This window comes from Podarcis gaigeae (genome assembly GCF_964106915.1).
Source record: "Podarcis gaigeae genome assembly, chromosome: 3".
Classification (NCBI taxonomy): domain Eukaryota; kingdom Metazoa; phylum Chordata; class Lepidosauria; order Squamata; family Lacertidae; genus Podarcis; species Podarcis gaigeae.
Window position 1 is genome coordinate 33168469 of NC_139680.1, and position 25545 is coordinate 33194013.

At 40.5% G+C, this 25545-nt stretch overlaps 1 protein-coding gene across 43 annotated transcripts in view; it reads right to left on the reverse strand.

Moving 5' to 3' along the window:
* LOC310840285 (dystonin-like) overlaps positions 1–25545 on the reverse strand; it is a 298340-nt gene that overhangs the window by 153318 nt on the left and 119477 nt on the right. For 38 of the 43 annotated variants that reach the window (XM_083729601.1, XM_083729632.1, XM_083729623.1 and 35 more), the window contains 18 exons: positions 20151–20263; positions 19933–20039; positions 18695–18814; positions 17508–17603; positions 17293–17420; positions 12765–12858; positions 10345–10499; positions 7394–7856; positions 7161–7289; positions 6913–6990; positions 6656–6817; positions 6454–6558; positions 3992–4087; positions 2976–3101; positions 1932–2084; positions 1516–1670; positions 1212–1338; positions 378–561 (listed from right to left, as the gene is read on the reverse strand). In XM_083729601.1, the coding sequence (XP_083585727.1) occupies positions 378–561; positions 1212–1338; positions 1516–1670; positions 1932–2084; positions 2976–3101; positions 3992–4087; positions 6454–6558; positions 6656–6817; positions 6913–6990; positions 7161–7289; positions 7394–7856; positions 10345–10499; positions 12765–12858; positions 17293–17420; positions 17508–17603; positions 18695–18814; positions 19933–20039; positions 20151–20263 (2591 nt within the window). Of the gene's footprint in view, positions 1–377; positions 562–1211; positions 1339–1515; positions 1671–1931; positions 2085–2975; positions 3102–3991; positions 4088–6453; positions 6559–6655; positions 6818–6912; positions 6991–7160; positions 7290–7393; positions 7857–10344; positions 10500–12764; positions 12859–12968; positions 13364–17292; positions 17421–17507; positions 17604–18694; positions 18815–19932; positions 20040–20150; positions 20264–25021; positions 25119–25545 lie in introns of those variants that run through there. The other 5 variants (XM_083729628.1, XM_083729618.1, XM_083729637.1 and 2 more) reach the window with 3 other exon arrangements.

Consider the following 25545-nt stretch of genomic DNA (forward strand, 5'->3'; position numbering starts at 1 on the left):
CGCAACCCCAGAGTCGGTCACGACTGGACCTAATGGTCAGGGGTCCCATTACCTTTTTACTACATATGCATGCCAAAAGCATACATGCCAAAGTGTGTGTCTGTTTTGACAACAGTGCAGCAGCAACTGTAGAAAAAGTAACAAATACTTATGTAAGCTGCTCATTTTTTCCATTTGACACTGTAAAAAAGAATGGGCCTTTGGACTTTACCAACTCACGTCTTCCACTGGTATCTATTTCCCTCTCTGCTTCTGAAATGAGCATCGCTGTGAAAGAGCCACAGCAGTATAGTTCACATATGTAACATTGAAAGGGTAGTCAATACCATAAGCATCTTGTATGGGAGACTTCTGCACAGTTGATGTGCTATATTTACCTCTCTCTGCAGACTTAAGGAGCTCTTGGTAGTACTGCTTGCACACATTCACCTCCCTCTCCAGCTGAGCAATGTCAGCAACTGAAAAGGCTTTGGACTCCTGGCTGTCTTCAAGGAAGTCATCAAAGCGGGACTGCAAGTTGCTTAAAACCTGCTGGTGTTCACCTGGCAAGAGTGTCTTTATCTAGGAAATAATCAGGAGGGGTAATTAAAGTCTTTCTAATGTTGGGTGCCATTTTATAAACCACATACTGTTTTGTCAGTTTCTTAAGGCAGTATTTTAATGTTCCAAAAAGGTAGTACACATGTTGCTCTGTGAGGGCAGCACATCGGAAGATGCCTGTAGAGGAACTGCTCTTTAGAAACTAGAAGAAAAGTCAATTGTGATGACTCATTTCAATGAAATGCATACAGCAACTTTCAAATACATACAAGTTAAAAACCTGTATAAATGTCCTGGACACTCCAATGAGACCGGACAACATGCGCTGGGTGTTTACAGACATTGACATATGCACATTTTAAGTGCTTAGTATAAGAAACACCAATACAACACTGACATACCTTCAGCAATGGTGCCCACTATGGAAAACATGGAGCTTCCCAGAATCTTAGCCTATCATGATATAAAGGGAGGTTGTAGCTTCTGGATGCAACCAGCAAACTGTTATTGCACAGAAATAACACAGGAATACAGTACATTACAGAACCAAATATTCAGGAACTGTGTGTGGCTACACTCAGTTTTAGCCACTATAGATAACTGCTTCCGAATCATGGAAAATTAGGCTAAGTATGTTTTGTTATGAGTGCTGGAACAGGCGCAGAACTTACCGAAGCAACATTACTGGCTCGAACAGTTTCAATTTCATTTGTCAAATAGTGCCAGGAGACCACGCTCTTCATGTTTACATGTGATTCATGCCACAGGGCCAGGACATTCTGATATTGCTGTTCAATTCTGAAATGCACAAAGAGGGGGTGGGGAATGACCGAGTCTAAATTAATGATTTGTCAAGTGGCAGTCGAAAGGGTACATGTTATAAATTTCCTGTATGCTGTGCACAGAAAAGCTGCTGGAAGGCAAATAAGATCAATAAGGACTTCCATGTTGTGTGCACGCTATGCCAGCACTTACCTGTTTGCAGTGTCTATTGCTTCTTTGTTGGGTGGAGGAACAGTAAAACAGACGGAGGGAACCATGGCCTCATTACCGCTTGGACTAATCACTTTCCATTTTGCCCGATGGGAGTTGCTTGCCAGTACACATTCATCATCTCTGTAAATGGTTATCTGGTTTTCAACAGACAGATCAGAAAATCTGAGTGAGTCTAATATGCATATATTGTTCTTCCAGCACACTCCCTTGAACATGTGCCACTAGGAAAGTGACAGGGGAGCAAAATTGGGGGCTGGGCAGGACCCAACAACTTAAGCCCCAATTGGGAAGGCAGGGACTTGTTTCGTTTGATAGGGAAGAGAATTCCAAGAACATGCCATTAACTGTCTTCATTAACTGCCCATAATTGATTTGAAGAAATCTAAGGTTCCAACCTCAATTTGTCTATAGTCACAGATGGCTTTGATTGGGATGGATGTTTTCAGTGGATTATCTGGATTCCTCGGCTTCAGCTGAACTATTGTCTTTGCTCTCCCCACAAGGCCAGCCACTGTGTTCTTGTACTGCAGGAGCTGTTCTTTCTCTTCCTAAAAGCCAATTTATAAAGAAAACAAGAGGAGGGGAAACATTAGAAGCAGCTGCAAATTAAATGTGTTCTTCTTTGAAACTTAAAATATATTTTCTGCTGTTTGTGGTATCGTACAAAACATTGTTCACATAAACCAGAATGGTATCTGTGGTGCTATTAGTACTCACTAACCACCACTGTTTATTAGGTCAACAGCGCTAGACAGCGATGGTCCATTTGTGTAATTCACCATGAAAGAGTTGGGGGCAGCCATGTATGTCCCATTTTCAATAGTAAGGGCTATGAGGGGGCAGAGCTTAATTCCTGTGCACTGCTTACCAACCACATTGAGAAGCAGTGGCAAAAATTAATGTACATGTCCTAAGATTCTGTTTGTGAAGAGGATTACGTTTTTGTTTTATGTAACTGCATGCTTTGTAAGCTGAAGATGTTCCCTGGCTGTTAGCTAAGAAGAAGAAGAACAGGATAGTTTCTATATCTGGGCATGTCCTAATCAGTTTACTGGCTTGTGGCCACTGTGCAATCTGTTGACACTAAAAGCCAGTATATAGGTTGTCCAAAAGCCCCAAATCAGTCAAGAGCTGCAATTACTGCTCTTCTTCAGTGGTGGAAACAGAAAGGTACAGAATACTGCCAAAAATGGTCATCAGGAATTATGAGAAACATCTCATCCATATATTTCACTGACATTGAGCTTCTTGAATTATTATTATTGAAGCTAGAATTTTTGAAGCTACAATTGTGGAAATAATGGTGATAAGATTAGTTCCCCGTAAGAAAGAACAGTTTGTGATGAGACTTCCTTTACGTTTGGGTTAACTGTCTACCTTTAGTACTCTGCTAGCAGAGCACAAATGGCTTTAGCTGAGTATGTATGGATGATACCTACCATTGACTCTTGGATCAGATCTTCCAGTTTATGAATACTGCTGGACCTATCACAGCTGTATTTTCGATGAACCGCATCTCTTAAATTCTTCAAGTAATCTATGGCCTCTTTGGCGTCGTTGAAAAACTAAAATGAAAAAAAAAAACCCCACACCTTTTGATTTAAAAAATACAGCATTGCAAGCTCCGTCCTCAAGCGAGTAGTCAGTACAGCAGTCTGAAGCCCAGGCTGATAATCCAACAGTGTGGTATACTTTCTTATTAGATGAAGGAGGTATAAGTTTCTAAAATCAATTAAAAACTAAATGAGCCCGTTCACCCCAGGGTACTCCAGCACCAAAGGGGATAAAACCACCAGTCCTCTTTACCCACTGGGCTGCAAAGTTAACAACTCTCTCTGCCTTCAAACATGCTGCTTACAACAGTCTGCAATGCCCAGATACTTATGAAGTTAACTGGGTACCCTTTTAATGATCTGTATATGCATTATTTCTTTGCAGTTGGGAAAAATAATAATTCCTGTACAGGGACTTTCTTTCCAGCGCAACCTGAGTAAGTTTCTTCTTCCCTTTCCTGTCCCTCTCCCGCCACTCACATATGTTTTTCCTCATTGATGATTGTGGTGTGGTTTGTATTGTTTGAATAGAGAATTCAGAACATGCAGCAAAATAATAATTGCTTCTAAAATCAAGTGGGATAGGTTACTCAATTTCTTGGCCCATTTGAGCCACATGAAAATATTGGTGTGAAAAAAAGTAGCTTAAGCACTTTAGTTCACATCCACTCTGAAAAAATATGCAACAAAACTCATAATAAAAATAACACAGCACTTTTTACAGACGTCTGCAGCAGTAAAATAGGAAGTCCTGTGAAATGTGAAAATTCTGGTTTAGATTTATTGCAGGGTCAATATGCTATTATTTGGCATAAAAAAGCATTTTAAAATCTTTTTTCTTCTTGATGCTGTTAAGAGTTAAATCTGTGGTTACTCTACAATAATACCCATGTGTTACGTACCTCAAAATATGCAGTGTTTTCTCTCAGATGCTGTTCAACACATTGGCAAAGCTGCAAAATCCAGCTCCACTGTGTTTGCATTGCAGCTCGGTAGGCCTTAGGGATACAAGCAGAGGAAAGCAGTCATGTTTCGCTGTGCAACAGAAGCAATTCAATTGAAGGGGGGAGATTTGAGGAATTGAAGCCCCTGCCCTGCCCAATTTTCCTACTCAAATGCCTTCGACTTGTTATAACAGCAGGAAAAGAAATCACACCAGCCTCTCAAAATATCAAGTTCTCTACAAAAAGCAATAAAACTCTCTGAACAATTTACTTATTAAAATAACTGTCATTTATAACTTGAATTTCTTGAATGCAGTATTTGCTCTATCCCTGCTATGGTAGAACAGTAATATTGTTGGCCAGCAGAGGCTGCTCTAAATACTGTAGATTTAGAATTCTCCTCAAGCATCTCCCATGGAAACCAGTGGGTGCCTTGTTCTCTGTTAGAAGACGAATTTCAACTCAATTTGCTAAATACCCTACAGATAGTGAAATTGATCTGTTCTATCATTATGAAAACAAGCCACAATAAAGACTCACATGCCCCCCCTCCTCTGCTGCAACTGCAATAAGATTTCTGAAAGCTTTCTCTTCTTTTTTTGATTACTTGCAGCTTGTCGTTCCACCTGGAGCTAACCTTTTCTATGGCTTGTTTGAAACAAGTCGAGCACAAACCATAGAGTCATCAAGCTACCTTATTTCAACAAACCATAGTTAAAAGTTTACTTCCGTCTAGGGCTCAGACATCAGACTAAATTGTGATTGATCAAAAGTGAAAGTTTCCAATCTCCTCACAGCTGCACCAGAGGTGGAAGAGGAAGTGTGTGAGTCCAAGATTTGTTCCAGCTAGTTCCTTCTCTAGATAAATGATGGTGAATTGTGATATCTGAATGCAGGCTGAATTTGTCTATAAATACAAACCTTTCAGGAGGTACCAATAGGATATATCTAGTATTAATTTACATAGAAACAACCCCTGCAGCATCAGCCCCAACAGTACAGTGGTACCTCAGGTTAAGTACCTAATTTGTTCCGGAGGTCCGTACTTAACCTGAAACTGTTCTTAACCTGAAGCACCACTTTAGCTAATGGGGCCTCCTGCTGCTGCCGTAGCACAATTTCTGTTCTCATCCTGAAGCAGAGTTCTTAACCTGAAGTACTATTTCTGGGTTAGTGGAGTCTGTAACCTGAAGCGTATGTAACCTGAAGCGTATGTAACCCGAGGTACCACTGTACTGCTTAATAGCCTGAAAGTATCATAGAGCTTATCTTCTTGCATAAAAGCCTTATTGCTTCAGAGCACAAACCCTGCATGACTATCTGCTTTGTACACATGCTAGTTTCCTAACTGACAATCGCGTGATCACATTTGGACATCTGAAGGCACCTGTAGTAGTTAGCATGCATTTTAAAACCAAAAGGAGAAGCACTCATAAATTTCCAGGTGTTGTTTGGACGTTAGATGCATTTTGGACTAGAATCAAGTCACACATTGTAAGCACACGACATGATGCCAGTCTGGAAATAAATTCAATGTCCAAACAATATCTGGAGTTTATGAGCAACAGCAAGTGCCTGAACTTCACACCTTAAATGGAAGCAATCTAATGAAACCTTTGCACGTAAGAAAGGCCTAGAAGTTCCCTGTCAAATGAAAACACAGAACCACTGCCCTGTCACAGGTTACAAAACTCAGCCTCACTGGAATATTTATGGGAACTGATGTAACATAGCTCTCAGTAAAGTGTCTAAGGCTGAGCATCTGATGGACAAAAGCATTAACAACAGAAATCTGGGATGGGGCCAAGGAGGAGAAGGATAGAAATGGAAAGAAATGGAGTATCTCGCAAGAGGGTATGGTTGACTGGCTGGACATGGGAACTGGCAAGAATGTATGGCTGGCCAGCCCTTGGAAAAGCAGCCCTCCATAAATGCTACATTTTGTTGTGGTTCCATTTATTTCATGTCATTGTCATGTCATGTCAAAATTAAGTGTATGCTGTTGCACTTTAAAGATAGGCTTTTGTGAACTACAATACACTGCAACAAATTGATGAATCTGTCTGTTTCAGTTTCTGTCATTTTCTCATTTTTCCAGTATTATTATTATTTATTATTAATGTTGCACAGTATACCACCCTTCAATATAAAAGCACAAAATACATTATCAAAAACAAGAGCAAAGCCAACCAACCAATAACCCCCTCCCCACTGTACAGTTGGGGCAGTGGATTTATGACATGTCTATTAGAGCCTGACTGTGAAATCAAAAAGTCTTATTTTACTGAACATTTTCTGGAAATGAAGCATGGGGACTACAGACTGCACCCAAAAAACAAGTCTATATTCTGTTTCAGCAGCCCATAAAAAGAGCCTTGAGAGCCTCTGTTTCTATTCCTAAGTTATGCTTAACAACCTACCTCAATAGTTAGCCTTGCAGGGTGGTTTTCAAATAGCAATTGTTCTGCTATTTCCTGAACAGATTTGATAATTTCTTCCTTCTGATCAAGTTCTCTCATCAGTTCCTTCCAAATAAAAAGACAATTAGCTTTAGAAGCCAGGAGCAAATAGAAAGAGAGGTCACATTCAATACTTATTTTTGACTATTTTAACAATGCTTACTGCATGGTAGTCCTTTTTCCGTGCTATATTTGTATTTCTTTCACTCCAGTCATATGCAACCTCCTCCTCTTCTTTCTCATTCAACCATATGAGTTCTCTGGTAGCGCGAGATACAAAATTGTGAAGGGTATCAAGGTGTCTTTCCTGATTTCTTGAGGTGTTCTTGAAAAAGATAGCAAAAGAAATCCATTTTTTTTTACTTTAAACCTTTTGTCATCAAAGTGGCATCCAAATAAAAGGTGGGACTGCAATCTTACCAAGAGTTTTGCATATTGGCTCTCCAGTTTGTGCAATTTGTCTGCATAGCTGAGTTTAAGGGGAGCAGTCATCTGGATCTGTAAAGAACAAATTGGTTCAAAGAAATATGAAATATATATATATATATGAAGCACATTGCACACATGTGTATGTGTCGGGTATATTCCTAATTTTTATATGCTGCTTAATATACAAAATCCCTGCACACTTAATATAACCACAACACTCCTCCCCAAAAAAGCTGTACCTCACTGATTTTTGCTTCTTTAAGGCTTGACTCAAATTCTTCAATAGCTTTGTGGACATTCTTGTGATTTTCTAAATGGCTTTCAACACTTGGCAAATCCGAACCCCATTCAGCTCGATCAAGTTGCACCTTGAAAGCAGAAATTGAAAATTAAAGTCGAGCCCTCAAGGGGTGAGAAAAATGTTAAGGCACAGACTGAAAATTTTAAAAAAATGTACATGTAAAGATGTTACCTGCATTTCATCTACCCATCTGAGAAGATCCTGAACAAACTTCATGTTGACTTCCTCCTCTGTTAAATTCTGATCGATAAATGCCGATTTCATCAGAGGTTTTCGGATCTGCATCAATTTGAGTGTTTGCAGTGCACCAGTGTCAACTCCTGTTATGTAGCTTTGAATTAACCGTGGTGGGAAACCTGGGGTGTATCCTGGGGTGATGGCGGGAGTCATTCTTGAAGAAAGACCCGATGATAAACCTGATGTTAGACTCGATGATGTCAAGGAGGGTGATAAGCCCTGGCTCAGTCCAGAGTTTAAGCTGGGGCTGAAGTTTGGTGCAAATCCTGAGTTTAAGCTTTGTGTTATTCCTGATATCATCATCTTGGTCTGTTCTGTAGTCAGTGTCCTCCCCTTGCTGTAGATTGAGGAGCACTCTGCTCTTAAGGCCATAAGGTCATCTCGCAGTTTTGCAACCCTGTTTCAAAAACCAGAAAAGCATTTACTGTAGAAGTGAAAAGATCTGGATATCGTCTCGGGATTTTCATGAATTCTCATCATTTCAAAAACAAAGAATAATGAAACTATCTTGTATTTTGTGTAAAATAAAAAAGGAGAGGGTTGTTATTAAGAGTTCAATCCACACATTCCGGTAAACCTTGATGATAAAGTGATAGATATATTAGGAATTTTAAAGTGCAATGGAGCTAGATGGTAATGTGCCAAGTAATAGTGTGTGTCTGGGCATAATAAAGCCATCATAATGAAAAGTAGTGCCTCTGGGAAAGGCAGAGACAGGATCAAACTCATCCTCCTCTTTAAGAATAGAATGTAAGTATTAAATTAATATACAGTACTGTTGTAACAACTGTAGCCTCAAACACAACTATTATAAGGTAAGAGAAAATTGAAGGGATCCATTTTGTCTCTGTGTGATGCCTCCCAAGCATCTCTTTAAACATAGGCACAAAAAGAATATCTATTGTGAACTGGATTCTCTGTGGATCCTCCTCAATCAGTAGTGATTTCCACAATCAAGATGGAAAGTGTTCAGTCTATTACAGTAGCAAGACTCTCCCCAGAGAAGCTGTGGGGGTCAGGGCTGACTCAGGAGGTATTGGTGCTTGAGGCAAAAAAACCTCCAAACAAACCACCACCGCCCCTCAACCTCCTCTGCCACGGGCATGCCATGCCCCCTCCTCTTCCTCCATGGACATGCCACGCTGCTGTCACACACCCCACTGCTGGGCATGCCCTATACTGCTGCCATTGTTGCCAAGTTAGGCCCTTTGCTCTAAGTGCACCCACTTCACAGCAACCTTAACAAACAGCAGCAGGAAAGACAGCCACTGCAGCAGCACGCACCAGCCGTAGGGGCGTGGCAGTGGTGGAGGCAGGGGCACAGCGCACTCCTCAGGCCCCAGATTTGCCACCTGATCTGCAACTGCCTCGCCTCAGCTCATGGGCTGTATCTTTGGAGAATGCAGTTTCTACAATACATTTTTGCATGTGAATGTATCCGTGGGAGCAGATGGACCAAAGAAGTGTGAAAACTTGCTCGATCACATTGAGCTCAATGGGACAAATTTAGAGAAAATTCAGCTTTGGAAAAGTTTTTCTGTTCATTAGCAGGAAGAAGAAGAAGAAGAAGAATAGTAGTAGTAGTAGTAGTAGTAGGAGTTTGAATTTGATATCCTGCTTTATGACTACCCAAAGGAGTCTCAAAGCGGCTCACATTCTCCTTTCCCTTCCTCCCCCACAACCAACACTGTGAGGTGAGTGGGGCTGAGAGACTTCAGAGAAGTGTGACTGGCCCAAGGTCACCCAGCAGCTGCATGTGGAGGCGCGGGGAAGCAAACCCGGTTCCCCAGATTACAAGTATACCGCTCTTAACCACTACACCACTTTAAAGAGACAGATACTTAAATGCCTGTGTTTGACAATCATTTATGGGCATAGATATTACTGTGGGGTGTGGGGAGAACAACTGGCAATATTTCAAAGCATCAGCACTGTATAAATATAGCCAAGGATATAGGATATAGGAGATCATGCTAGTGCACTAAGAAGTTGCAGACTATGGCTATATTGAAATGGGCTGATGTTCCATGACAACAAGGCTAGCCTCCACCTGGGCTTATGCACTCTCCCTTTTCTCTCTTCTTTCTAGCTTGGTCATGCATGGTAGACTGGAAGCTTCCACTTCCAGTTTTGGATTAACTGCAGTTTAGTGTGTAACCAAACTGTGGTTAATCTTAACTATGGTTAGGGGGGAAAATGTGTGGTTTGAAATTGGCTTGTTTCCACTAGCTGGATTTCAGCTTAGCCGCAGTTCAGGTTAGACAACATGGCAAGCTACGGTTAAGCTAAAATGAAAATAAAGCTTAGACATAAACTACAAGTCAGAGATGCTTGCAAAATCCAATAAGCCGTTTAGTGTAAGGATCCAGGTAGCCAAGCCACAATCTACAGAGGAAAAAGGTTTTGCCATATTGCCATGCCATTTAAGTTATCTAGTTCAGGACCATTTTAGTTACATCTGGGAGACTGAAATTTCTGGTGTATGTGGGCATCCTTTTACTTTTAGTGTGTTTCTGTTAAAATTGCAGATATTGCCAGCTGCAGCCTTCATCATGCTTTTGCATAGCTACTGATAGGACATAAGATGAATGCACCTATTTCTTTCTTTTTACATGTTATTTAATTTATCAATAGCATAATAACATCATCTCATTAATTTTCAATTCTGAAAAGGAAAAAAAACCCCAAAATAAACTAGTAAAAGAAAAGAAAAATATATAACTCAGGTGAGGGTAGAGCTTGTTACAACTAAGTATTGTCATTTGTCTACACAGCTTACTCTGCATCAAAAAAAGAAAGAAAAGGGGCTTTCACAGGCTAGAGAATAAATTCTTAAGCATGTATTCACATAAGCTCATATTTCTACATAACATAAATGCACAAACCTCTGGACCAGCTGATCTGCCTGATAATATTTTCCATCAATAAGAATCTGGGCATCCAAGACTTGTTGACGCAGCAGATTCTCACATTCAAGTAGATAACCTGCGATCTCAGCTTCATTCTGGAACTGCAGACCTGATTCTAATCGCTTTGCATCCTGTGTTAAAAATACAAATTGAATTTAATCATGCATTTAACTGGAGAAGAAACTTTATATAAAATACATGGCATATTTTGTACCATTATCATATCCTGAAATTTACAACAGTTACAATAGTTTACAATAGTTATCTTTATTCAGACATGCTTTACAATGTTTATCTGTGGATTAACGTACATGGTAAGAAAAACCCAAGGTGAAAGTCATATTATCACGGTGATGACCAACTAAATCATATTCCGAATAAACTCATTAAGATCAGCAGACTTAAATTAGTCCATTGTTTCAATCGATCTAATCTGAGTATGACAGTCAGATACCTCCCAGATACTTGGGGTTTTTTTTGGCTACCAATCTACATTTTTATATATCCATAAAACAGCATGCTTCGTCCAGTGTGTGCAGCAAAATAAGGTGACAATGATATTTAGCTAAACCAATGTTCATGTGTAAAAACCCATAATCTGTGTGTGTGTGTGTGTGTGTGTGTGTGTGTGTGTGTGAAGATTGTGACACTTAAAATATTAAACATTTTAGCTTTTGCTTTCATCAGTAACAACACTAGATTTCAAGTCAGTCATTGGAAACTAAGGTGATAGTCTTAAGAATGATGAGAATCGAGAGAGTTTACAGCAAAGTGAAAGACTTCAAGTGTCCCAGGATCAGACTTTTTTCTGTTGGAAAAATTTCCCATTCTGAGTGGTTTCAACTTACTACATTAAAATGCCTCCCACAAGGTTGATTAAGCTTTCTCTTTGTTATGGCTGAAGTGCTTTCAAAAATGTGATGAATATAGCAACTGCAGGGAGGGAGGGAAGTCAAGACTTGGCAGAGTCAAAGGGAATATATGGTGATAATAAGGATTGTTGGGAAAAGACTTGCAAAGTCTTGCAGGCGATATTCTTTTTACTGAACAGATTTGCCAGACAGTCTGTTTTTGCTGATGGCATTTGCCCTAAGATAACTACAGCTGATGCAATGGTTGGAGTCACAATAATGTAACAAAGGACTGATAGCATTTTGTAGGTTTGGAGGCTGGAGGAAAGCAGTGATAGGAGATTTGCTGGTGGCTTTTAAATGGTATTATAACTTGGCTATCGAGAGGTAGATGTCTTTAACTGCAAGGTGGTAGCTGGATAAAATTATATCATGACAGGGTTGTGGAGTTCCTTTTTAGTATCCTCAAGGGTCTAAGCCATAGGCAGTATTGTTAGGGACATAACCTTTGCACCCATTCTAGAAATTGTAAGTCATCCTCCACCACAACAACCACAAGCTTTATTAACCTGCCGCATGACATTTCCATGCAGATGACCACATTCTTACAAACTCATTAATATTTTTATTTAAAAAAACCATCCAATTCTTGGATACTATAAGGAACAGAAAACTCCTGGATTTACAGAGTGACCCCTCTAAAACCTAGGACTTGGAGAATATTGCCTAAAAGCATACATGCACTTTTAATCATTTTCACAAACCTTGCTTGCAAAATTATAGCACCTGTATTCTTCCTAAGAATTGTCTCCACCCTTAGTATTCGCAGGGTGGAAACAGATGCTATTCTCAAGTGAGGCTGTGAACATACATTCTCCACCCTAAAAACAAATCACCTTGGAACCCAACAAGTGTATGAATTTAAAACATTTAACATTCTTTAAGCCTGTCCACTTTGTCTGCCACTTATTAACATCAGCGTCCACCTCCATTTCACACAACTGATGAAATAAGTTGCATGCTTTTCTAGGATATCCCAGTACAGTGGTACCTCGGGTTAAGTATTTAATTCGTTCCAGAGGTCCGTACTTAACCTGAAACTGTTCTTAACCTGAAGCACCACTTTAGCTAATGGGGCCTCCTGCTGCTGCCGTGCCACCGGAGCACAATTTCTGTTCTTATCCTGAAGCAAAGTTCTTAACCTGAAGCACTATTTCTGGGTTAGGTCTGTAACCTTAAGCGTATGTAACCTGAAGCGTATGTAACCCGAGGTACCACTGTATGTTCAAGCGCCTGCCAACCATCAGAGGTATTCTTCTCATCCTCACAACTCCAAGAGATGTTGTGGAAATTCCAATTATACAAACAGAAGACCTCAAGCCAACAGATGGTGATTTGGTACTGGTCACCTAGTAAGTATGTTTCTGTGCAAGGATATTAATCCAGATTTTACAACTCCAGCTCCACCCCTTTATCCAGTGGTCTATGCTGGGGCTTTTTTATACAGATAAGGAGACAGGAAATTAGCTATCCAAATAGACTTACTGATTGCACAGCATTTCGAGCAAGCATTAGTTTGTCTTCGCAGCCTAGGCTGTCTCGCTGAATTCTATTTGCAATCTGCTGCAGCATTTCTAACCTAAAAGAAGTCAGAAGTTAAGACAAATCACATGGGGCTGGTCATTAACATCTCAATTCTGCTACCAGATAAAAATGCACCACATTCTGCAGAATAATACCAGCACTTACCTGGTTCCTTCCTTGGGACCATTGCCAAAGCTTATACAAGAATTAACAAGGGTAGGACCACAGTTAACAGACAAGAAGTTTTCATTGGAATCAATGCTGGTCCGGGTGCTAGTGCTGTTACTAAATACAGAGTCACTGCTGTGGTAGCCGTAACTGTTCACATTCATTTTTTTACAGCCAGAAAGCTATCCCGCTGGTCATTAAAAAAGTTGAGAAGACAAAATGCCTGCAAAAACATACAGCTTCCAGGGACTAGATGGCTTTAAGGACAAAAACCAAGCTCTGCATCCTTAAATAGGTCTCAGCATGCATATTCAAAGCCCTGCAAGTAGCATTCTCATTCCTCTTCAGAAGACTTCGCCTTCAGCTATATATGCCAACGTGGGCTTGGCTTCTGTAGCTTGAATTGCCTGTGCAAGTATGGACTAATCAGAATGATTAGGGTGTTCACTCGGAAAGAGGGATGCCAAATATTTTATGTAAGTCTCATCCAAGTTCAACAAACTAAACGATTTGAGGAGTGGGGAGGGAACTCCCCTTCAACAGTTTCACAACCTTTAGTCTCCCTACACTTAGCATAGGTTTTTCAGTAGTTTCTCATCCAGGTCCATGCCCACTTTGCTTCAGAAATGTTGCTTCAGAAATACTGCTCCCAAAACATCCATTGGCCCCATACACAGCAGTCTAGACATTTGCTATAAACAGTATTAAAGCTTATGTTCTGGCTATGTCCCTCTTAAAACTATACATAGCCTTTGTTGGAAAGAACTAAAATTAAGTATGTGTGGTTTGTTCACTTTAAGTACATACAACATGCATCTATTTTTTTAAAATATCAGATCAAAATATTAAGATTAATCTTTATCTTTTAAACAGGAAAATTAGTGCCTGCCTTGCCATATTGATGCCACTTTGTTGAATTTAATGGAGATACTGTGGTTTAAAATGTGACAGTGAATCAATTATTTGGACTGCTTCGTCACTATGGGCTGTGTGTGTGTGTAATTCAGAATGTTTGCCAAAGTTGGTATATGTATTTTGCCTCCTCCTGGCAATCAGTAATCATGTTAATGTCAAAAATGAAATCCAATGGCATTCTTTAGCTTTCAGCTCACAGAAAATCTCAATTCTTATTCATGTTTCAAATGGTAAATGAGCAGCTGGGATCTTCCTCTGTTAACCCTCAAGGATGATGCCTGCACACTATCTTCTCTTACTCCTATTATTCAATCATTTCATGTTCTATAAAACCCCACCCATATCACGCCATTGCTGCTTGAAGCTATAAACAAGTTGAGCTTTTCCTTAAAAGACTGTGCTGGCTTGCTATTTGGCTCTTGCATGCTTGGCGGAAAAAAAGCATACTGACTGCTGAATAGCATGTAACTACACGTGTTAACTCCGGGTGCATGGTTGCCTGTGATCCATGTCTGCATTAAAGTATACTACAAACTTATTGCTATATGATCCTGTGACATGTCAGCTCCCTATCTATTGACTTCAGCACCACTTTTGTTAGGTCAAGAAGATTTGTGAAAGAGACCTAATATTTACCGGTATATAATGTGAAAACTATTGTGTTCCAGTCACAATGAAAGGGCTTTATCACAATGAAAAAACATTTGGAAAATGGGATCCCAAACTGCTTATATGAACAATGGGAAGCAATTGATCATTTGGGAAGCCCATTTTATATTGAAATTGACTTAGCAAGTATAGCCTACATGCACATCCTCCATCATTTATAAGACTAGATTTACTCTTAAAGGTAAAGGTAAAGGTACCCCTGCCCGTATGGGCCAGTCTTGCCAGACTCTGGGGTTGTGCGCCCATCTCACTTAAGAGGCCAGGGGCCAGCGCTGTCCGGAGACACTTCCGGGTCACGTGGCCAGCGTGACATCGCTGCTCTGGCCAGAGCCAGAGCCGCACACGGAAACGCCGTTTACCTTCCCGCTGGTAAGCGGTCCCTATTTATCTACTTGCACCCGGAGGTGCTTTCGAACTGCTAGGTTGGCAGGCGCTGGGACCGAGCAGCGGGAGCGCACCCCGCCGCAGGGATTCGAACCGCCGACCTTTCGATCGGCAAGTCCTAGGCGCTGAGGCTTTAACCCACAGCGCCACCTGCGTCCCCTAGGGACTGGCATTTTCTCCTCTCCCACACACCAAGGCAAATACAGTTCTCTTAATACACAGCCTCAACTTTCTTAAGTACAAGTCCTTCTTCCCTCCATCACCACTGAAACCTCTGTAAAGCAAGTGGAGGATGAAAGCTGCAACTGAGAAGAGATGGGAAGGGCTTAGTTCTTTCATTCCCATGCTGCTTTTACCCCTTGCACAGCAAATCCTCGTGAGCAAAGCCCTGCTTGTCTCCTACTACAAAACTTGCTTTACTTAAACTTCTACCATAGTTTAAATCAGGCATAGGCAAACTCAGCCCTCCAGCTGTTTTGGGACTACAACTCCCATCATCCCTAGCTAACAGGACCAGTAGTCAAGGATGATGGGAACTGTAGTCTCAAAAACATCTGTGGGGCCGAGTTTTCCTATACCTGGTTTAAATCCACAATTGTCATCTCAGTGTCTCTCCACAACCACTTTACTCAAACCTCTATGGTTGTTAGAATAGAGCGAGAAGGTTACTGAAAGGGAGGGAAAAGAACTTTCAACCTTCTCCCTCTTCCATTCCTCCATTGCCTCATGTGATAGATAAGATGATAGATAGATGATAGATGATAGATATAGATGATAGATAGATGATAGAGATAGATAGATAGATAGATAGATAGATAGATAGATAGATAGATAGGATGCGGAACCCTCAAATATTACAAGGTGCGATCTCACGGTCATGCATTTCACTCCTGCAACCACGTTATCCTTAACATGAAGTTCCAGATTTAATGTAGTAATTAAGAAATGCTTTTTATTTCCAGAAAACACACATATATATTCAACACCCACCAGCTGAACTTAGCATCCTCTAACTCAGCCTTTCTCAACTTTCGGTCCTCAGATGTTCTTGAACTACAACTACCATCATCCCTGGACACTGCTCATGATGGCTAGGAATGATGGGAGTTGTCGTCCAACAATGTCTAGAGACCTAAGGCTGAGAAAGGCTGCCTAACGAAACAAGTTAATTAATTTATTTAATTTCATAAACTGTATACACTGCTTGATTGTGAAAAGCCTCAAAACGGTTTACAAAAATATAAAACAAGAAAATCAAAACTCACACCCAAGCTTTAAAACATACAAAATACTAAAATGGATTAAAATCCCCTCAACTTTCTAAGCATCTGGGTAAGCTTGTCTAAACAACCATGTTTTTAGCAGGCGCAGAAAAGAGTACGGTGAAGGCACCTGCTTGATCTCAATAGTTGACAGGATTGCTCTTATTAATCTACTCATCTTAAAGATACAGTAACATATATCATGATGGGTTGTGTGTGCAAAAGGGGCTGCTAAATAGGAGAGGAAGAGACACAGAAAGAGAGGTGGTCTGTGTGCAAGTAAGAGTTGAAAAAGGATGGAGGAAAAAGAAGGTGAAGGTGAAAGTGGTGTGGGTATATGCAAAGGGGCTGCAGAACAGAAATTCAGAGAAGGCATGGCTATATTGGGGGGGGGTGATCTGTGCTCAAAGAAGAATTGAAAAACAGAAGGAGGGTGGAAGAAAAAAGCAGAGTGAAGGTGAAAATGGGAATGCACAAGGGGCTGCTAAAAAAGAAGGGAGTAGGAGGCATCAGAATGGGGGCGAAGAGGTAAACAGGGGCATGAAAGAATCTGCAGAGCAGGAGAGAACAGTGGCTTCATAGTTGGCCGGAAGGTGGAAAGGGTGCTTAGCAGTAATGTGTGGGAAGAGGAAATGCAGGAGATTATCACAGGGGTACTTTGTGTGCAAGGGGGCTTGCACAAAAGGGTGAGAGGAGACATGGGCATGGGGGCAAAGGTGAAAACAGGAGTGCAAAGAGGGACTGCAGAACAGAAGAAAGAAGTGGCTTCAGAAATGGGGTTGGGAAGGTGAATAGTAAGTTTAGCAGCTGTGAGGATTGGGAAGTTAATATGGGGGGAAGTGGCAGGGGGGTTGGCAAGCAGAGCAAGCAGAGGTGCAGACCCTAGTAATAAAATTAAGCTTAGGTTTGGATGGATTTCTTATAATAAACGGTTGAGCCTATCAAATAAGATTCTAACTTGCCAATGTACCTAAAGTTGATTTTAAGTATTCTAATAAAAGTGCCCTTGTCTGTTTTGCAAAATACCGCACTGGCCATTTTCAAATGAGCAGGCAGAGAAGCAAGCTTGTAAAACAAAAATACCAACATACCTTTCAACTTCTGGTCGAAGTGTTTTTTCTCTTTCCAACATAGCAATAATTAGCTTCCCCCACTCTTTCTCTATGTCATTGGGGTGGTAACCTTGAGGAAGCTTGATACGCCCAAATTCTATCCAAACCTTCAAAACAAGGAATGATTACATAAAGCCAAGATAAAAGGAAACAAGACCAGCATTCGAAAATCCATTTTTAAAAAAACGGCTTACCTCCAGTAATTTATATAGGTGTTTGATTTTTGATTTCTCTATCTCCTTTGGTGGAATTTCTGTTTCTTTAAATTGTAAATATTGGTTATAAAGTGCCTAAAGAAAAACAAACAAGCATTGCTGTCATGTCAGAATAGTTGGTCTACTGAAGCTTTTGAAAATCTTTTCATGCCCATAAGTGTGGAACCAGTTTGTGTGGGTTTACTCACTATCCTAACCAAACCCCTTCTTAGATTTACAGTGGGAAGAGGAGAATTAAACTGTAAAGTACCTAATTCAACCTTGAATTAAATTTGCCTTAAATTCAAATGTAATACTGACTATTCCGAGCACTGGCATTCATGGTTTCAATCCAGAAAACAGCAGCTGGCACAGAATTCTGTTCAATTTCTTTCTTTGGAATGTGACTTGACAGTCCAGACCCCAAACTTTGATTTAGATGGGGCAATGGTTCGCACAGCCTCAGTTAAAAATTCATCCCAGTGCCTCCAAGCCAGGGGAATCCCCAGTGCTGCTCAATACTGACATGGAAGCTGTACAACAGGACTGCGACTTCTTCCCAATTTTCTAGGAGCCCAAAGGCCACAATGTATAACTAGCAATGAAAGACCTGGCAAGCTTTTTACCTGCATGGGGCGACTGAGGGTCAAAATCTACAAGGTCAGAAGATAGCTGTATCGCTGACTACCCATTGTGTAAAAACTAAGTTTATGGCAAACTTTATTTGAGCTCCTCTGGGAGGAAGGGGGATATGTGCATTTAATTAATAAAACTAACATGACCAATAGAAGGCTTAGCCTTCTCTCTGACATGCTAGCTTCCCATCAACAGAACGTTTTTATTCTGGGAAGCATTCAATTATGCAACTTGCACTACCACCCACACTCCCAGGAAAGCCCTACCAATGCTTTTCTTCTGAATTCATGGATTGTTTCCTGGCTATAAGTGAGGTTGGACTAAGAATCAGTGCTCTAGCTGGACAAGAGACAGGCTGCATCTGAGGGAAAGAGCTGAGAATTTTTGAGCCCAATATTGTGTACTCCAGCAGTGGCACGCAAGGGAATATAAGTAGGCTGTTACTAATTTGTATAGGAGTTTGTAATCATGCTCTAAATAGGTAGGTGATCCCTCTAAAAGAATTAATACAGAATGCACTTTATTCTGTATCTTGATAATGTAAACATTACCTTGAGTTCCACAGGATTGTTTGGAAACGCTCTGTCAGTCATCATCGTGGCATGGTGCCTGATCCACTGGATGAGGTAGTTCACCATATTCTGGTATTCAACCCACTTGACTTCAACATCCTAGCAAGTAAGTAGGAATAAAATTCTATCAAAGCATTTTGTAGCACTGGAAGCCTACAGCAACAGATCTGACGGGCAGCTACGCCAACTCAGAATAGGATAGTGAGTCCTATAGCCATCTCTCTCTCTTGGCCCTTCGTGCTCCTACTGAGTTCCCTGGTCATAATGCTGCAGTGATGGAAGAAGCCCACAATTCAAAACTAGCGCAATCCACTTTCTATGCAACTCTTAGTATTCAGATTCTACATCAGCCATATGCTTCTTTAGCTCTTCGTCCCACAACCCCCAGTTCTTCATATCTCCCTTATCTGTATATCCATCTCCTTCCCATCGCTGCACTGAATACGATGTTTAGGCCCAGCCATAATTTCTCCTTTGCTTCTATTCATTTCATGCCCCTACCAACCATGTATTATGAGCTAGCGCCTATGTTATGGGGTCAATAAACTGTGCTTTGGGTGCATAGGTCCCATGCCTAAGAGATGGGGCAACATGCTCATTCTGGACAGAGTCACACTCCCTCTAAAGGAGAAAGTGAATAGGTACTCCTGGATAGATCTCTATCACTAGAGACACAAGTGTCCCATGTGACTAGGTGTGCCTTTTACCACAGAATCAAAAGGTCAGCTATTCCAACTCCTTGCGATACAGGAATCCGGCCCACAGCTGTCCCTGGGTAGGCTCAAACCACCAACCGGTGGTTTAACAGCCGGATACACTGACCCACTGCAACACCTTAGCTTTATCACATCAACCAGTTATGGCGGTTCCTAGCCTGGGATAGTTTGACCACTGTAGTCTATGTAATTGGTAACCTCAGGGCACGATTGCAATGGAGTCTATGTAGGGCTTCCCTTGAGCCTGGTTTTGGAGCTCCAGCTGGTGCAGAATGTGGTGGTCAGATTTCTGATGGAGGCACATGACCGACAAAAGGTGACACAATTGTAAAATCAGCTGCACAGACTACTCACATACTACCAAGCCAGATTCGAATGTCCAAATCCCAACAATCAGATAATATCCTCTTTTCTTTTCAATTGCCAGTGAAATTAACCCTTCTCCATGACAAGCTTGTTTTGTATGTTAACATAGTTTATAATTGCTAATATCTTACTTACATGTGCACTGATGCCTTCACCACCTTCTGGTACTTTGGGAAATGCATCATAAAGTGATGACACATAAGTGATTACTGACTTCTCATCAGGCGAGGAGACATCAACATCTTAAAAAAAAGACACGACACAGCTAATGTCTACCATACATACATTAGAGTGTTACAATTCCAATGCAGTCTGATGCTACGATCTACTAAGGATCCAATTCACTAACTCACCTTCGGGGTCCAGAAGTCTGGCAACACCAAGTTTTTCTGCTACAAAAAAAGCATGCTCTAAATTTGCAAGGTTGCTTTGAACAGCAACGGTATTCATGTCTATCAGGTCCGGCCTGCAAGACAAAAACAATAATTTAAGTTTGATTTTGGAAAATATTGTGGTAGGTAAGATCTTCATTAATTTCAATGGATGCATTTATGAAGGATATGACTCTTTCGTTGAGTTAGAAGAGGGGTTTTTTCCTCCATACCTGGGATGCAACCTGTTTCAATATTCAGCTTCAGGAAGGAATTTTCCCTCAAATAATATTATTTGCGAAAAATAGTGGATACCTTGATCAGAGTCATTTCAGTTCTTTTCTAAACCCTAACTGTGCAGTCTCATCTCTCTGCTAGGGATAGGGCAAATCTCATGGGGATATTTTATGAAATGAAAGGGAGTTAAATGTGTTGAGATCCTGTAAAGGGTTGGGCTAACTGCCCTTAATAATAACATAAGAGAAGGCTGCTGGATCATGCCAATGACCCATCTAGTCCAGCAGCTTATTTCCACGAGGTCTGTATAACGCTGGACCAAAAGTTAAATTATTCCTTAGATCTTACATTATCTGGTCTTCACACAGTCTCTTTTTAACATTCACGATTAGAGGAACATCTCTTCTAGAGGTCCACATACTGTCTGCATCTCTCAATTTTGACAAGGTCCATTAATACCACCTCTCAATCAGTTACTCCATCAATAGCACTATAAGGCTTTAAATTCTTTAAAGACTGGTGTCTGGCTAGACTGACTCAGCAAAGCCCATCCCCAGTGGTATAAGTAGCATAGCAGCAGCAGCCAGGAAATTAAGAAAAACCTAAGGATGTATAGTGTCTCCAGTGAGCACCTAGTAGACCCTGCAAAGCATAAGTAGATGCAGTACTCTATCTGAATGAAAATGTGACCCATAATTCAATCATTACCTAAGAGATGGTGCATCAGTGTAGATGATATTATATACAATTACTTTTTAAGAGGCAAAATAAAGGAGTTGATGTTAAGAAAGAGAAGTGAACATAAAAAGAGGTAAGTAAACAGTGGTAATTTCAGGGAACAACAGGGGACAAAAGGACTTATTCATTTCCCTGCTGACAGAATTAATGAGATACGGTACAAATTCTAGGGACCATTGAAATCATTCACAGAGTAAACCTGAATTTATTTCGCTCCCTAATTTTAGGTTCACGTTTTGGCAAGTTTCCCTTTGTGTAGAAGACCTATTCCAATTCCTTAAAACAGAATAGGTATTTCAAGCAAAAGATGCAACAAAAACTTAGGACTTTAATATCGATAAGCTATTCCCCATGACTTCAGTCTAAAGTTATTGTCTAAAGTGAAATTAATTCCTTCAACTGAAAAGGAAAAACAGTAACATTTTCTACAGATTTAATATGCACATAAAGAACTACAAAGAATTGTTAGAAGAGTGAACTTGAAAAGCACTAATATTTTATGTCACAGTAATGCAGAGGAAAGATTAAGGAGGATTTCACATCATAGCATATACTAAGTGAATTGGAAAAACAACAACATTTATAACTGAAAGCATATGCCTGCTGTTTTCATTTTGCTGATATCCACGACATTTCACACATGCCGATAGTAATGAAGCAAAACGTGAGATGAAAAACACAAAATGATGCCTGTTCAGCTGCTGACTTTTCAGGACAAGAAAGGGCAAGTTGTTATGCAAGCCTTGCCTGTTCATGGGAAAAGAAAAAACAACAAAACAGAAGCAACAATTATCTGGCTGAAAACGGGCAGCTAACAAAGTTTTCATCCAAGAGGGGGCAAGATTGGATTTTCTTCACAACAAAATAATCCTATTAACTGCAAAGGTACCATTAAGTACTTGTCACAGATTTCAAACTAATATTTCTTACTCATGGTGCAGCATTGCATATGCACCAGAGGTAACCACTCTCAGTAAAAGTTGGTTAAAGCAATTCTAAAAAATGCTTTGCCAACCAGCTTTTAACATAGTTCTGAAACAAGAGATTGAAACCAAGCTATCACTGGCACTATGTCTGCACCAAGCCTGAGTATGTATGTGTATGTATATATATCTCCATATTCAACATTTACAGAAAAATGCTACCTTGTGCAAATTCTAAAATCTTTCAAATTGTGACATCATGCATACAATAGAAATATTACACTCAACAGTGTGCCTCAAGGGATAAATGACCCAGCCTTTAGTCATAACACTGTGAGTCATTCTATGGCAGGGATTTCAGAGAAGCTGGGTATTTGCCACCGAAGGAAACACACAAATAACTCAGAAAGAGAGAGAATAATTCACTTGAAAAAATCCCAGCACTACATGCGCCACACCCAAAATAAACCGCTCACTTTCCAAATACATGATGTGTTTTTTTTCCTTTTTACTTCTGAAAAGGACCTTCTTCTGTCAGTCCTCTAAACAATATGGAGATAATGTGTTAATTAATTTAATTATGATGGGCAGCACAGAAAACTCTTTTAGATATTATCCAAGATTTTTTAGGCTGCTTTCCATAATCACCCTTGTTCTCCCCACTCCAAAAAGCCACCCCTGATGTTTGGGAGGCCTTCCGTAGTGGAATCTAATGGAGCAGAAGGGGATGGAAATGAAACTGGCCAACAACATTTCAATGCACAGAAGTTTGTATGCATGAGCTATAGAAGATCCAGGCACAAAAACAGAGGATATAATGCAACTTTAAGACAGACACCAGAGAACAGAGCTGCACAAATCAGTGGTGCTGCCTAAATATATTTTGTTCTTACAAGATTTTGCTTAGAATGTGCTACAAAGGAGGGAGGAAAGGCTGTAAAAACTGCAACACATCTAAGAATAAAATAAAACTATGGTCTTGTGGCAGAACCAAGCTAGAGGTTGCTGTACAAAGGATGCACAAAATTTCTTATGCACATAAGCAAGCAAACTTAAGGCCCTGTTTCTATAAATATATAACATGTTCCTTCTGGTCTTGTGGTTAAGGAAGAGAAAAGCTTAACTCTTGTCTGGGATCGGAAAACATGCCTCAGCTGCTGTGCTACACCAAGCTAAAAGGAAAAGCAATGCAACTGCAAGTTCTTCTCCAGGAGTAACCTATTTTTGTACAGTTCCGGTAAACTGTGGTTTGACTTATTATGATGTGCAAACCACGCTAGGAAATTCTCATGTTTTTCATTCCCCAACCTTAAGTGCAGCTTCTCCCAAACCTGGGTGCTACTTCTAAACTCCCTCAAATTTAATAAGCCACTTACAATAAAGCACTGTAAGAGGGAGTTGTTCAGAAAGAAAGGAACATGTTCTGTGCATATACAAACCTAAATTCACATAAAAAATAAGGGATACTTACAATAGATTAACTGCTGGATCACAAATCTAAGGACAAATTCAGAGCAAACACAGGACAACCACAGCAGAAAAAAGCTGGGGATGTTTACAGAGTTTGACCATCACAGATTTGCTGGCATATAACCCCAGAATATTCTCAAGCAACCCAACCTGTTTAAATTAGGGTTGCGACTGGGTTTGCAAACCAGCTGGTATTTTATTGCTCTGACCGTTATTTTCTACCAGGTAACCTGTACTAGCTGCTAGAAAAAACCATCAACCTCATAACCAGACAATGATTCCACCCAGACAATGCCCTTGGCTGTACACTTTACCTTACCGATTCCATTCTGTGTCTACCTCAAAGCTAAACCTCTTCAGGTTCTGCCCTGGTTCCACCTGCTGCTATCAAACTATTTTTTGGTTAACAACCCTAGTTGTGCCTATGTGGTTATGGTATCTGGGCAGGGTGATTATGACCTCATCTCACACTTGGTGGATGCTTGGACGTGACAATCATCAGACCAAAAGGGGGGGATAATTTATACAACCATATAGAAATTAGTTTTTCTGCCACTTCAACAAATGAAACTTACGGGCAGCAATTGTAGGATGGGGGGAAAAATTAAGTAATTCTTCACACAAGACATATCTGATGTATTGAATTTACCAATACGTGGTACTGGCCACAAGCTTAGATAGTTTTTGAATGAGATGCTAGCCATGATGGCTATATGGAACTCCCAAGTTCTTAGGCAGTGGGCTACAGAAAACCAGTTGCTGGTGAGCAACAGAGGTTATTGTCTTCAAGCTATGCTCTGACCTTCCCAGGTGTGTTTTGTTGGCCACTGTAGGAAGCAGGATGGTGCTGCTATGTCTCCTCTTATCTTCTTATAACTTCCATTAAAGCAGAGCTTTCCAAACTGTGAGTCACAACATGTTATTGTGTTGGCTGTGGTGTGTAGGTGTGTCACGCAACGTGTGTCCATATATATTATAAGGGGTTAGTTTAGCCTCCGGTTTGCTAGTAAAACTGAATTACCATTTCGCAAAGTGATGCATGTCTAAAAAGTGCAACACCAACATGAAAAGTTTAGAAAGCTCTGAACTAAAGTTTCACCATCACAGATTTGCAGGCATACAGTCCAGAATATTCAGAAGCAGCCCTTCAAAACACCCCACAAAGTATGTCTTAATTGCTTAAATGGAGGGTTTAAGGGGCATAACAAACCGCCTTAACAGTAAAATTATGCTACTGCAGGTCACTGTTAATTAATTCTTGAAAAGCGAGTAAACTCAAGATTGGATTTGGGGAACCTGTGGCCCTCTAGATGCTGTTGTATAATATTCCTGTAATCCTTGAACACTGGCCATGCTGGGGGGGAGGCGGTGGGATTTGGGAGTACAACAACTGGATTGCCACATATTCCCCATACCTGCCCTAGATTCTGTCAGACTCAATCCTATCACTTGCCAAATTCACCCAGAAAATGCTCTACAACGTACCTTCGCGATTCCATCTTCTCTACTCCAAACCGCTAGACCTCTCTAGGTTATACTCTGCTCCACTTCCTGGCCCCACAGTATTTTTCAAACCAAATGTATACAACTCTAGTTGTAACCTTGGGATTATGATACCTGGTCAGGGTGATTATGATGGCATAATAACCTTATCTAGACTTGGGCATGACTACCAAGCAGGCAAAAATAAAGGCCAATTCATACAGCCATATGAACTGGCCTCACATTTGCTTGCCAACAGTTAGATCCAAGGAATTGGTACAATAAACACATGAGCAACAATGCATGACTGATGCTATTCAGTTCAAAAAAAAAAAAAAAAAAAGCTGCCTTTAAGCAGTAAATATGCCCAAGCGTTTTCGGGACAGGCAATTAGCCAAAACAGTTTTAATCTCCCAAGAAGCAGGTTTAATGCTGTGCTTAGAATGCTGTGTGATTAATCTTTGACTGAAGAAAAACAAATGGTATGGTGATATTTCTTAGTCCACATAAAGGTAGGTCTCATATTC